Source organism: Equus asinus, chromosome 17 (assembly GCF_041296235.1).
Source record: "Equus asinus isolate D_3611 breed Donkey chromosome 17, EquAss-T2T_v2, whole genome shotgun sequence".
Lineage (NCBI taxonomy): Eukaryota > Metazoa > Chordata > Mammalia > Perissodactyla > Equidae > Equus > Equus asinus.
The window spans coordinates 31,769,275-31,781,247 of NC_091806.1; the positions used below are offsets into that span (position 1 = coordinate 31,769,275).

The 11,973-nt window shown below is 43.7% G+C and overlaps 1 protein-coding gene across 25 annotated transcripts in view; it reads left to right on the forward strand.

The window, feature by feature from the left end:
* Positions 1–11,973, forward strand: part of CTNND1 (catenin delta 1) — a 50,866-nt gene that overhangs the window by 17,710 nt on the left and 21,183 nt on the right. For 16 of the 25 annotated variants that reach the window (XM_070487813.1, XM_044750381.2, XM_070487819.1 and 13 more), the window contains exons 2-3: positions 9,083–9,199; positions 10,430–10,718. The exons of 5 other annotated variants lie outside the window; for them this stretch is intronic. In XM_070487813.1, the coding sequence (XP_070343914.1) occupies positions 10,524–10,718 (195 nt within the window). In that variant the 5' untranslated portion in view covers positions 9,083–9,199; positions 10,430–10,523. Of the gene's footprint in view, positions 1–2,988; positions 3,055–9,082; positions 9,200–10,429; positions 10,719–11,973 lie in introns of those variants that run through there. 4 more of the 25 variants (XM_070487815.1, XM_070487808.1, XM_044750377.2 and 1 more) reach the window with 2 other exon arrangements.

Here is an 11,973-nt window from a genome sequence, read left to right on the forward strand (position 1 = left end):
GGGTGATAGAGAAGGTGACAGAGGATGTGGCCTAAAGTAGTTCTCCAGGTGGGAATAGTCCGTTGACTGAATCTAGATTGGCGATCAGATTGCCATGATGAAGCTTTCTTTGGGAAGTATCACATGTTGCTGAGCTGAGTATAATAGCAGCAGTAGCTTTAAAATCCCCAGTAGAGTGCCTCCAAAGTGAAGAAATTTGCCAAGTAGGAATCTTAAAAATCCCCTCACCCCCTCTGAACCCTTAGATCCACACACAGTATCTTTCTGCTGATTCTTAAAGGCCTGAGCTTTGTCCTATGTAGTGTTGGCTTGGAGCAGGGAGGAGGGTTGTTTTCCCGAACATGATAAGGAACTGAGCAGGGCAAAGTGGGAGCTCTGGCTGGTGATTGGTAGACAGGATGCCCTGGAATGTGGTTGGCCTGCAGCCCAGAATCCAGCACTTTGTATTTGTTTGTTTCTGGGAGACTGTGGTCTGGTGCTACTGTGACAGGAAGTGAGAAAGCTGGGAGTGGGGGAACGGAGAGGGGCGATGTCTTTGTGGTTCTCCTGTGAAATCTCTTTGTCCCTGGAGAGCAGCTCTGCTACAGGGCTCTACTGAGAAGAGAGCAGCCTTTGTGTGTCTAATGGGTCTCAGAGCGTCTAGCTACTCTGAGGGATTAGGGAGTGTGAATTCTGACTGTGGCCTTTTGCATCTTAGCACTTGAGTTATATAAATGGCCCCGATCTCTTAGAATTGGGGATCTCACTGAGTTTTGTGTGTGCTTCTATTATTTATAAATCTCTAGGATTTAATTAAGGAATTAAGGAAAGGAATTCTAGAAGGAGATAGATGTTTATTTGTATGTTTTTTTTTTTACTGTATATATATTTAAGATGCCTTGTTGGGTCTGAAAGGGACAGAGAAACAGGCAATGCTGGGGCTTTACATTCTAGGTCTCATCCTTCTAATTGGTACCCCCTACTACATACAGAGCTAGAGAAACCTACCCATTCTTTGATTTCAGTATTGAGAGGTACTGGCAATTCTCTCTTTGCACATAACTAGAGGATGGTTGGTAGTTCCTAGGATTTTTCCTGCCTCTGTCTAGACTGAAATAGCACCTGTAGCACTCAATGTTCCCCTCCTCCTTTCTTTTTCCCCTTGTTTTGTGTTTTCCCTGCACGCCATTCCAGCTGTGAAACAGGCATCTCTTCTTGCTTTGCGGATTGGGTGGCTGAGTCCTCAACTTCTTGCCAAGCTGGCTAGTCCCTGAGCACACACACAAACTGGCCTTTGATGCCCAGGAGGACAGCTGCCCTAGAGGCAGATTGCTAACATACCGCTAGAACAATCCCTCCACTCTGTGCTGATGCTGGCTAGCACAGTCTTCCCTCCTTCTAGTTCCTTCTGTCTCCCACCCCAACTCTGATCTCTGCTTTTGGTTTAGTGAGATGTCACATTAAAAATTAGAGTAGGGATATTTGTGATTAGATTTTCTCCCTTGAGGTGGGGGTGATTAGAGAATGTGGTATGTGGCCAGATTTCTAGAGGAGGCCTTCCACTGGAAAGGTAGGTCATTTTGTACAAAGTTATACTACTTTTGTCCCTTGCACCTTCCCTCCTGAGTTCTTGTTCTGTATAAAATGGGAAATCTGAGGTAGATTGCAAGCTGTTCTTCCACGGAACTGTGAGTAAGGTCTTGTTCTTTAATGTGAAGGTAAGACCCAAAGGTCTAGGTGCTTGCACCCCAGCCTCTCCTACCTCCTTCCACTCCTCCCCTAAAAGTTTACTTTTGGTTAATTTCTCTATTTGAGTTAGAATGACTTCTAACCACAAGAAGCATAGAAAGTTCATACTCCTTTCTCTCTATCAAGGACAAGGAACATGGACTTGGAGTGGAACAGATGTGTTTCCATTAGCTCTATGACCTCGGCAGGTTACTGAATGCTTCTGATGTACAGTTTACTCATCTATAAAATGAGGCCAACATTGCCTCAGAAATTGTTGAGAAGATTATGCGTGATAATTTATAGTAGAAGATCAATAGTTAATAATTCGCAACTTTTCTTCCGCTGGAAGGTCAGATTTTCTTCTTTCTTTCTTTCTTTTTTGAGGAAGATTAGCCCTGAACTAACATCTGCTGCCAATCCTCCTTTTTGCTGAGGAAGACTGACCCTGAGCTAACATCTGTGCCCATCTTCCTCTACTTTATATGTGGGACGCCTACCACAGCATGGCTTGCCAAGCGGTGCCATGTCCGCACCTGGGATCCGAACCAGCGAACCCTGGGCCGCCAAAGCGGAACGTGCGAACTTAACTGCTGCGCTACCGGGCCGGCCCCAGATTTTCTTCTTTCTTTTAGATAAGGAGAAACATTTCCTTCAGTTAGCTATCCTATAGCTGAGATAGGACTTGAACACTTTCTCTGATTTCCTCATAGACTCACACCTCGCTCTATTCTTTCTTTCAAAAGGGAGGTGTACTTGAAATCTGATGGAAGAGGTGTCTTACTGCTTTCTTCAGGGCTTTGAGGAGGCAGGACTGTGTAAATATGACTCAGTTCCATGCTTTCAGCTTTTCCAAGTTGTCTTCAAATGATGGGCAAAGAGATGGTGGGAGTGCCATAGATAGAAAGTAAGGGGGTTTAGTGAAAAGCTGCCTCTTTAAAAAAAGGAATTTGAGCTCAAACAGTTGGGTGACCTCTAGAAAACCCTAAGGTTAAGCTTTTTTTCCATGAATTTTTTTTTCCCCTACCCTAGGGTAGGGAAGGGTTTAAGGTATCCTGGTTAATTTTAGGATTTTTCTTTTATGACACAAGAGTTAAACAATACCTTTCCATTTTGATTAGACTTTCTCATTTCCCCTTCTGTACCTGACCTCCCTCTCTTTTTCTCCCTCCTCTTGTAGGAAGGAGAAAGGCATTTGGCCTCTCCCCTTCCTCTAGTCTGACACCTCCCTCTCTTTTTTGCCCCTCCCTTTTATCTTTGTTTCCTTATCGGCCTCTCCCTAAAGCTCTGCTTTCTCCTTATAAGGTTAGGTGAGGCGCCTTTGGCAAGGTTGCAACAGGGATTCAGGTAAGTAACACAGTGTGTCTCAGACTCCCAGGATCTAGAGAAAATTCCGTGTAATCTGTCCCAGTGGAGGGCCTTGGAGAGGCACGTGGGTCATGGGGGAGGAGAAGGAGGCAGCCTGGCCTGAGAGATCAGACGGACTTGTTAGACCAGTCCTGTGTGTGTGTCACACATGCTCCAGAGAGAAGCAGGTTTTGTTTCTTTCCATTCCCTTTCAGTCCTGGACCCCCTCACTAGCTGAGAGCCACACCCTTCCTTTGCTTGAAAGCCTGTCCAGCATTTAGCCATTTTAGTATGGTATGGTTTGGGGGGTTCACAGATTACTGGGGAGGGGAAAAGAAAGCAAGAAGCGTGTTCCATCTGGTTTCTGAATTTAGGGTCATGATGATGGAGGTGATTTTTCTTCTAAAGTCATAGTAAAAACTTTAAATCCTGACGGTTAACTTTGGGTCAGGATTTTAAATCTGAAATAAGTTTAAGGTGTCCTGTTGGCCTAGAGATTGTCAGCTCAACCTCCTTTTAACAAGGAGTATTTTTAAAAACTTTTATATATTTATTTTTAATCCCTTCTTTTCTCTGAAACTCTGATAAGATAGAATGTATCACTCTTTCCTAAAAGGTGGGTGGTTTGCCAGAGACTCCCTTAATTCATCAGAGAGATTCAGGGTGGACACAGTGAGATCCAGTCCTTGTGAAAGCAAGACTCCTTCAGTCAGCCTTTTGGGTGCTCTTAAAGTGGAGAAGCTGGGCCTAGCATAAAACAGATCCCCAGGGAAGCACAGAAAATGCTCACACCTAAGACGGGCATTTCTGGAATATCAGTTTTGTAACTCTGAGAAGTACTCAGTTGAGATGAGACTGAAGTGAGCAGAGTTCTCTTTAGGTCTTACCGCAGATCACGTCCAGGCACTCGGGATTAGTACGGCAGTGTCTTCCCAGCTAAGAGAGAAGTACTAGAATTGTTATGACTGAGCTTCAGATGGTGGAATATCAAGTGATGGGTGGGGTACTTAGACTTTGGACTCTGGTACAAGCGCTCTTTGTGATAAGAAGCCGTAGAAAAACTACTGACAGAATATATTCCTTTGATTTAAAAATAAAACACAATTTTCTGTGTGTGTGGTTGAACAGGAATAATTGCTTTGAATTTGGGGGCAAATGCCAGTTAAGACAAATGCCTTTTAGGTATCCAGAAGACCCACCTTTCTTGGCTTGAATGTTATGTAATACATTTCTGTAGTGTTACAGGTGCTATATTTTTTTGATTGGTATTCTTCAGTAGGAAGCTCAGTGTGCTTTTTAAAAAAGCTTTTGAGGGGCCGGCCCAGTGGCGCAGTGGTTAAGTGTGCACGTTCTGCTTCGGCGGCCTGGGGTTCGCCAGTTTGGATCCCGGGTGCAGACATGACACTGCTTGGCAAGCCATGCTGTGGTAGGCGTCCCACATATAAAGTAGAGGAAGATGGGCACAGATGTTAGCTCAGGGTCAGGCTTCCTCAGCAAAAAGAGGAGGATTGGCAGCAGATGTTAGCTCAGGGCTAATCTTCCTCAAAAAAAAAAAAAATCTTTTGAAATCCCTAAAATGACATGGAAGAGGAGCTTTGCTTATCATTGCTTTTAGAGGGTGGGCATAAATTTGTGACATTGGTTTTGATTTCATAATGAATAAATAGAAAGAAAGGAGTAGAGCTGCCTTTGGGATTGATTACAGAAGATAAAATTTCTTTCCCAAGAACTCAGACTATTTCGTGGTGTTTAGACTTCTCTATCTCAGGAAAAATAAGTTTTCCTCTTTATGCAGAGGCTTGCTTGCCTGATTCTGGTCGTGTCTTTGGATATCTGAACTGCATGGAGGTAGGAGAGAGGTCAGAGTCACCCGTCTAGAGTTTTCATATATTAGCCCATTAAAGCTAAACTCTGAAAAGTACAGTCATGTGTCGCTTAACGACAGGGGAAGCGTTCTGAGAAATGCATCGTTAGGCGATTCCATCATTGTGTGAACATCATAGAGTGTACTTCCACAAGCCTTGATGGTATAGCCTACTACGCACCTAGGCGATGTGGTACCATTGTGGTATATGCGGTCCGTGGCGTACTGAGTCGTCATTATGTGACGCATGGCTATAATAGAAAGTGAAGGGGTTATAACTTCTCCGGGGTCTCACAGCTAGTTTTTGGCAGAGCCAGGACTTAAATCCTTGTCTTTTGGCCCCCTAGTCTAGAATTTTATTTCGTTTTTCCTTTTGAGAATGTGGAGAATTCTTGTAGTTTACAGGGCTACTTAATGGGAGAGGGGAGCATGTGGAGACGTGGTTTATTCAGAAGTCCTACCAACACCTCCAAAATTCTAGTCCCTTGTGTTAGCTCTTGTAGTAGTATTTGTATTAGTAACAATGTTAATAGCTTTTTCTGTGTCAAGACATTTTTCTAAGCACTTTATGTGGATCGTCTCACACAACCACTCTATTTTATTTCTCCCATTTTACAGAAAAGGAACCTGAGGTTTAGAGAGATTAAGTGGTATTTTACCCAAAGTCATATAACTAGGAAGCAGTGGAGCTGGAATTTGAACCTAGTCAGTCTGATTCGAAAGCCTATATTCTTTTTTTTTTAAAGATTGGTACCTGAGCTAACAACTGTTGCCAGTCTTCTTTTTTTCCCCCCCTGCTTTTTCTCCCCAAATCCCCCCAGTACATAGTTGTATATTTTAGTTGTGGGTCCTTCTAGTTGTGGCATGTGGCACGCCGCCTCAACATGGCCTGAGCGATGCCATGTCCATGCCCAGGATCCAAACCAGCGAAACCCTGGGCCGCCAAAGCGGAGTGCATGAACTTAACCACTCAGCCACGGGGCTGACCCCCAAAGCCTATATTCTTAACCTTTAAGAATCGTAATTCCAAATTATATTTCTACAGCCATTTTACAGTAGAACAAATCATTCCAGAGACTCTGCTATTGGTAAGTTAATTTTTTTTGCCCAGCTCCTAGCTGATTGGCATTTTCCAACTGTTTGATCCTTTTGGGTATTTGATTCAATTTAACTTCCTTTGGTTTCGAATTCTTTTACCATTGGCATTGCTTAAATCTGGGAGCCTGGCTATAGACTCAGGTCTATAGGACCTATGGCTTGTTAAGAGTAAAACCAGTTATTCTCAGAAAAATCTAGTCTTAGGGGAATAGTAGGGTTCACTTTATGCGTACCCCTCTCCCCCACCCCACCCCTGCTTTGGGAATTCCTTGGTGGTCTTTTTTTTAGTGAGAGCAAGTGTGATGCATTTGAAAATATTAAGTTGCAAGCTTGGAAAGGTGTTGGTCTGGACTCATAAGACTTTCTTGACTGTAATTGCCAAAGTCAGTTAATGGTTAATGGCAGATTCTGGTTTACAGTATAATTTTTTATGATATGTATGGCATGTAGAAGCAGCTTTTTTCAAGTCTCTTAAGTTGTGAGGCAGTGTACTATAGCTTGCCTAACAGCTTCATTCTCTTTCCCCACTTATGTTTTCTTTTTCCTTCCATTTATTTCCATTCTCCCACTTATATCTTTTATGTAGACATTATGGATAACCCTTTATCCCCACTTATGTTTTCTTTTTCCTTCCATTTATTTCCATTCTCCCACTTATATCTTTTATGTAGACATTATGGATAACCCTTTAACCTAAAGAAAAATAGGAATCTTTTCTTTTCCCTTTTTCCGGTGATGTTTGGGAAGAAAACTCTCAAGGGATGTAGAGGAGAGGGCTGGGCCATCCATCTTATACTGGGCTTGTATTTTTGGACTTGATAGCATGTGGTAGAAAGAGAACCCAGGCTTTGGAATGGCATAGATACAGGTTTAAATTCAAAATTTGCTGTTTTTTTCTTTCCGTTTTTTTTTGCTGAGGAAGGCTGGTCCTGAGCTAACATCCATGCCTGTCTTCCTCTACTTTATATGTGGGATGCCTGCTTGACAAGCGGTGCGTAGGTCTGCACCCGGGATCTGAACTGGTGAACCCCAGGCCGCCAAAGCGGAACGTGCGAACTTAACCACTGCACCACTGGGCCAGCCCTCAAAATTTGCTATTGACTGAGACCTTGGGAAATTTTCTCACCTAGAGCCTGTTTTCTCATTTGCGATAAATTTCCTTAGGGTTGTTGTAAGGATTGCCAGGATAATAAATGTAAAACATTCAGTAATTGTTAGTTCTTTTCACCTTCCCTATTTTCCTCTGTAAAAAACTGTTAAGACTTCAGTTAAGGAATCAAGAACTTATTATAGCAAATGTGTAATGCTGTGATAACTGCAAGGCAGAAGCACTCCATGTCCCAGAAACACTGGTCTAGGTGGGACCTCTAGTAAATAGAGTCAGAGTAGGGAAACCAGCTCGTCCACTCCTTAGAACCCAGGTATGCTCTTGATTCAGTTATTTTCATCTACTGGTTCACAAAATAGTTTTGGGCTGAGGCATTAGCATTAAGTAATGTAATTGGAAGGCAGAAACTAACCTTTGAAACAACTTAATACCTCACATTTGTATAACACGTACTATGTCACCTGATCCTCACAGCAATTCTGAGTTACACTGGGCTGGTGGTATTGTCATCCTACAGATGAGAACATGGCAGTGACTTAGTGCCATTGTTGGCTAGCGGTGGAGCCAGGACTGGGACCTGTCTTCTGAGTCCTATTCTATCCTACACAGCCTGTGCTTCTGTCCTCTTTCAGGCAGAAAAATCTCCCCATGCTTTTAGACCCAGGAATCTGATCTTCTCTTCCTACTTAACTGTGTTGTCCTCTTCTCCAAATTAGAGCCAGGTGGTCAGCTTTTAAGGCCGTGGTTGTAGGAGAAGATACTGCTTCCTGACCTAGAGCCCTGGGTAGTTTCCATACTACCCTTCCTAACTTCCGTTATTGAATTAGTTGTGGGGGCAAAAAGTGGCCATTTATGGCAGAATGACAATTTATCTGTGCAACAGGGAGTGTTGTCCCTGTATGCGCCATAATAGTGGTAGTTTGGGCTTTTATTAGCCAAGAAGATTACAGGGTGGAGGCTGCCACAGTGGTAACTGCAGTTTGGGCCCTGTTGAAACCCAGAACTGGAAGAATCTCTCTTGAGCTCAGAGTCCTCTTGGTGTGGAAGGTTCATAGGTCATTGTACATAGCGGATAAGGGCAAGTGCTTAAAATGAAGCAATGGAAATGAAAAGGGAGCAACTTTTTTTTTATAAGGGTACTTATTAAAGACCTTCGAGGGGCCTTTTAGAATGTAGGGTGGGGATATGAGAAAGCGACAGTGGGGCTTTGGACTGAAGGAAGAACAGGAGTTGATAAGTGATTGTGGGAGCCCAGAGCCAGGGTAGGAAGAATTTAGAGAGGGGATCCACTGGAAGGAGTCTTAGTGATGGAAAATTAATTAAGGAGTTTATTGGGCGCCTGTTTATCGGTTACTCTGGGTACTCTTGCTTGCTGAATGCTGCATATACTCTTAAGGCAGACAGGCCCGAGCATTTGTGCTTGGTGGGGCTCTGAGGAGCGTGGGAAAGGGAACTGAAGCAAAAGGCTCAGCCTAGGCTAGTCCCCACATGTCTTCCCCACCACGACTATTGCATTGCTTTCTCAATGTCTTTGTGGGCATGCTGGGACTGGGCTTTGAGGTTTCTGCCTTAGGGGTATAAAGGAGGGGGAAGGGCATTCCAAAAGCAGTTTTCTTTTTCCAATTTGGTTGCTGGGAAGAGGGGGTATAAGTAAAGTTTTATCCATACTATAACCTGCTCCTGGTTCTGTACAGAAATACAAATACAGGAACTCTGACATTACAGTAGAATCTAGATTTTAATGAAAACTGCATCCGGGGTCCAGGTATCTGAATACAGAGCAAAGTCCAAAAGGGCATTTGTCACATTAAGCAATTCCAAGTCATATTTTAAATTACTCCCTTCCATTCCCAGATTGTCTTTCTCCCAATACTTGCCCTTGCTCCTCTTATTTTTTAATGTGTTGGGTATATTTTATTTTCCTCTCATTCCCGTTTTTCCTCCAAATATTTCTGCAGCTCTCTCCTTCCTGCTTCCTCCTTGCTGTGGTGGCTGGAATGCTTCTCCCATGATTTTTTGAATCTAGACTGGGCCGTTCTGTGTTAAACCAATCAGTTACGACCTTCTCTTAACAGGTGTGTATGGAAATATGTTTATTAAGAATAAAAAATAATTTACTTGTGTTTTTTCTTGAGGGGTTGGTGAGAGGGTGGGGAGTAGGGGAGAAGGTTTGTTGTAAAACCAGCCTTTCAACATGGTATATTTTGGACTGGCCAAAAAGCCTCCCATAGCCAACTTGTAATGGGGTTTCTCTCTTAAGTCCAACAGTATAACTACAGCGCCCCTCCATTTACTAGCCAACTTGCAATTTTTATAATAGGGTATGGGTAACTCTTCATTTCTGTATAACTAACATATAAATAGTACACATGAAACCTCTGGATACTTGGATATTTACCCTGAGTTGGAATAAGGAAAGAGGTAAAAATATGGTCTGTTTAGAGCTTTCAGCAGGATAGCAGAGATGGACGAAGTTCCGACCACTGACTGTTTGGAGGTTAGCACATGAACCACTTCGAGGGACAATTTCATAGTTTGAGTCTAGTGCTCCTTTTCCTACTCAAAGAAGTGACGGCCACTGAAAATGGTGCCTTTTTACACATAGAATTTTTGGGGTTCTGTTGCTCTCTTATCTCCATTAGCCAAGGCACACGTTTTGCCCTCAATATTATAGTATAGTTTGGAAAAGTAGAAAGGCCCTTTCATAAGTGTATTAAATATGAGGACCTTAGTTTTGTTTCCTGCCTTTGCTTGTGGGAAGTTTTTTACTACTTCCATTTCTTGTTGGCATTTTAACTTACCATATTAATTTAGTATATTTTGCTGCCATTAGACCAATTTCAGTGTTCAGATCTGGGAGAGGTTAAGTAAGATCTGCACTGCCCCCTTATTTCTAGAAGGGGCTTTTGCCCCTAAGGACAGTGAGTGCTTGTATGTACTGTGGAGTCTCAACTTTCATTGAGTTGAGGCCAGCAAATTTTTTTAGGGAAAAATGATCTAATTTTAATCTCATGTCATGACTATAGCCCTTAGTCACATTCTCCCTCCCAGACTAACAGTGTGGGGACTTGGATCTAGTTGTACCTTTCCTTTCGATAGTTATTTCTGGTGGGGTGTTAATAAGGGTGGTGGGCAAAGATCCTGCTTGAGCAGACACTGGTGATGGGCTCCCAGGCTTGGTGGTGGCTTGCTTTCTGCACTGCAGTGAAACCACAAGAGGGCATCTTTGGCTCTGGGATTAATAATTCATCTGTCTTCTCTGACCTGTGACCTTTTCTCTCCTTTCTCTTACCTTCTCCCGGTAGTGTGAAGTGAGGGGGCCTTCTCCCTCCTTCCTCCTCCCTCTGTGATCCACCTTACTTTTTACCCTGCCCTGCGGCGGCTCCGCCCCTTACCTTCATGGACGACTCAGAGGTGGAGTCGACCGCCAGCATCTTGGCCTCTGTGAAGGAACAAGAGGCCCAGTTTGAGAAGCTGACCCGGGCGCTGGAGGAGGAACGGCGCCACGTCTCGGCGCAACTGGAACGCGTCCGGGTCTCACCACAAGATGCCAACCCACTCATGGCCAACGGCACCCTCACCCGCCGGCATCAGGTAACCCCTCTCTCCATCAGACCTGCAGGTAGGACTTTGGCATGGTCATAGAGAGGCTATGATCCTTCTTGGGATATGACTCTTCTCGTGGTGGTTGGCTGTCCAGTGCCCACGCTTCGTGATGAATCTTTCTAGGGGTGATAAATACAGATTAAGAGAGAGGGAATATTGCTGCCGTGCTGAGTTGGGTGGTTTTATCTGTAGAAGCATCCATCTGACTCTTTTGCTGGAGCGGGGTTTCTGTGTGGGAAGGCACTTCTAGTAATGGTAGCTCATATAGTTTGGAGCTGTATTCAAGTTACTTCTGTTTTCTCTGATTTTTTTCCCCCCTTGGTTTCAAAAATTCAGGAAAGTACATGCCTGCTTAGTGGTTGGGGAAATTGGTCATCTTGTCCTCTCAGCTCCAGTTCAGTCTCCCTCAGGGAACAGCCTGTGCTCAGAAGGTGTAGCACTGTCCATAAATGGTGTATCCCTGCTCCATGTTGTCCTAGTGTGCTCTTTTTGTTGGCTGTGTAAATCACGTCTTGGAGGAAGGGGTCATTGTTAATTCTGTTGGTTAGAGTTGGAGAGGGAGCATCATGCTGCTATTTAACCCAAATAACCACAGGAGCCAGTGGTCTCTGGGTTGGCCGACTCTGTGATGTGACTTGGGAGAGTTGGTGTTAGAAATGAGAAGTATCTTGTGTTTCCTATGGTTTCTCTAGTCTGACTTTGCTGTGATGTAATCTGTCTGAGGTTTTTGTCTGTGTGTGTGTGTATGTGTGTGTGTCTAGTAGGCATTATTGCCTGATAGATTGCATCTTAAGAAATCTCTGGTGGGAACTAAGAAGAGTGCTCATGCTCCAATACTCCTTTTCATTGATTACTTATTTATTTTTTAAGACAGAGAAGGTCTCATGCTGAGATGCGTGTTGAATGAGAGGATTGAATTCCAGTTGGGGAATGATCAGGAATTTGGAGGCAGTGATCGTAGGTTTGCAATGTTCCTAGGATTTTTATGGTAACCAGAATAGAGGGTTAGGGATGAGAGGCATATATTGAAAGAGGAGAGCAGGACTGCTCAGGCTTGGAGGTAGTGGGGAATTCCAGGATTTAGTACATGGTTTCTCTCTCTCTCTTTTATTTTTAACTTCTGCTCAGCATGAAACCACACCCTTCCTTCTTCCTGAAAGTAATGTTTAACTTCCTCTCCCTGCAGCATTACATTCCCTATGTAATGGGAGTAGGGTGGGGGAAGAGTCTCCCAAGGTGACTG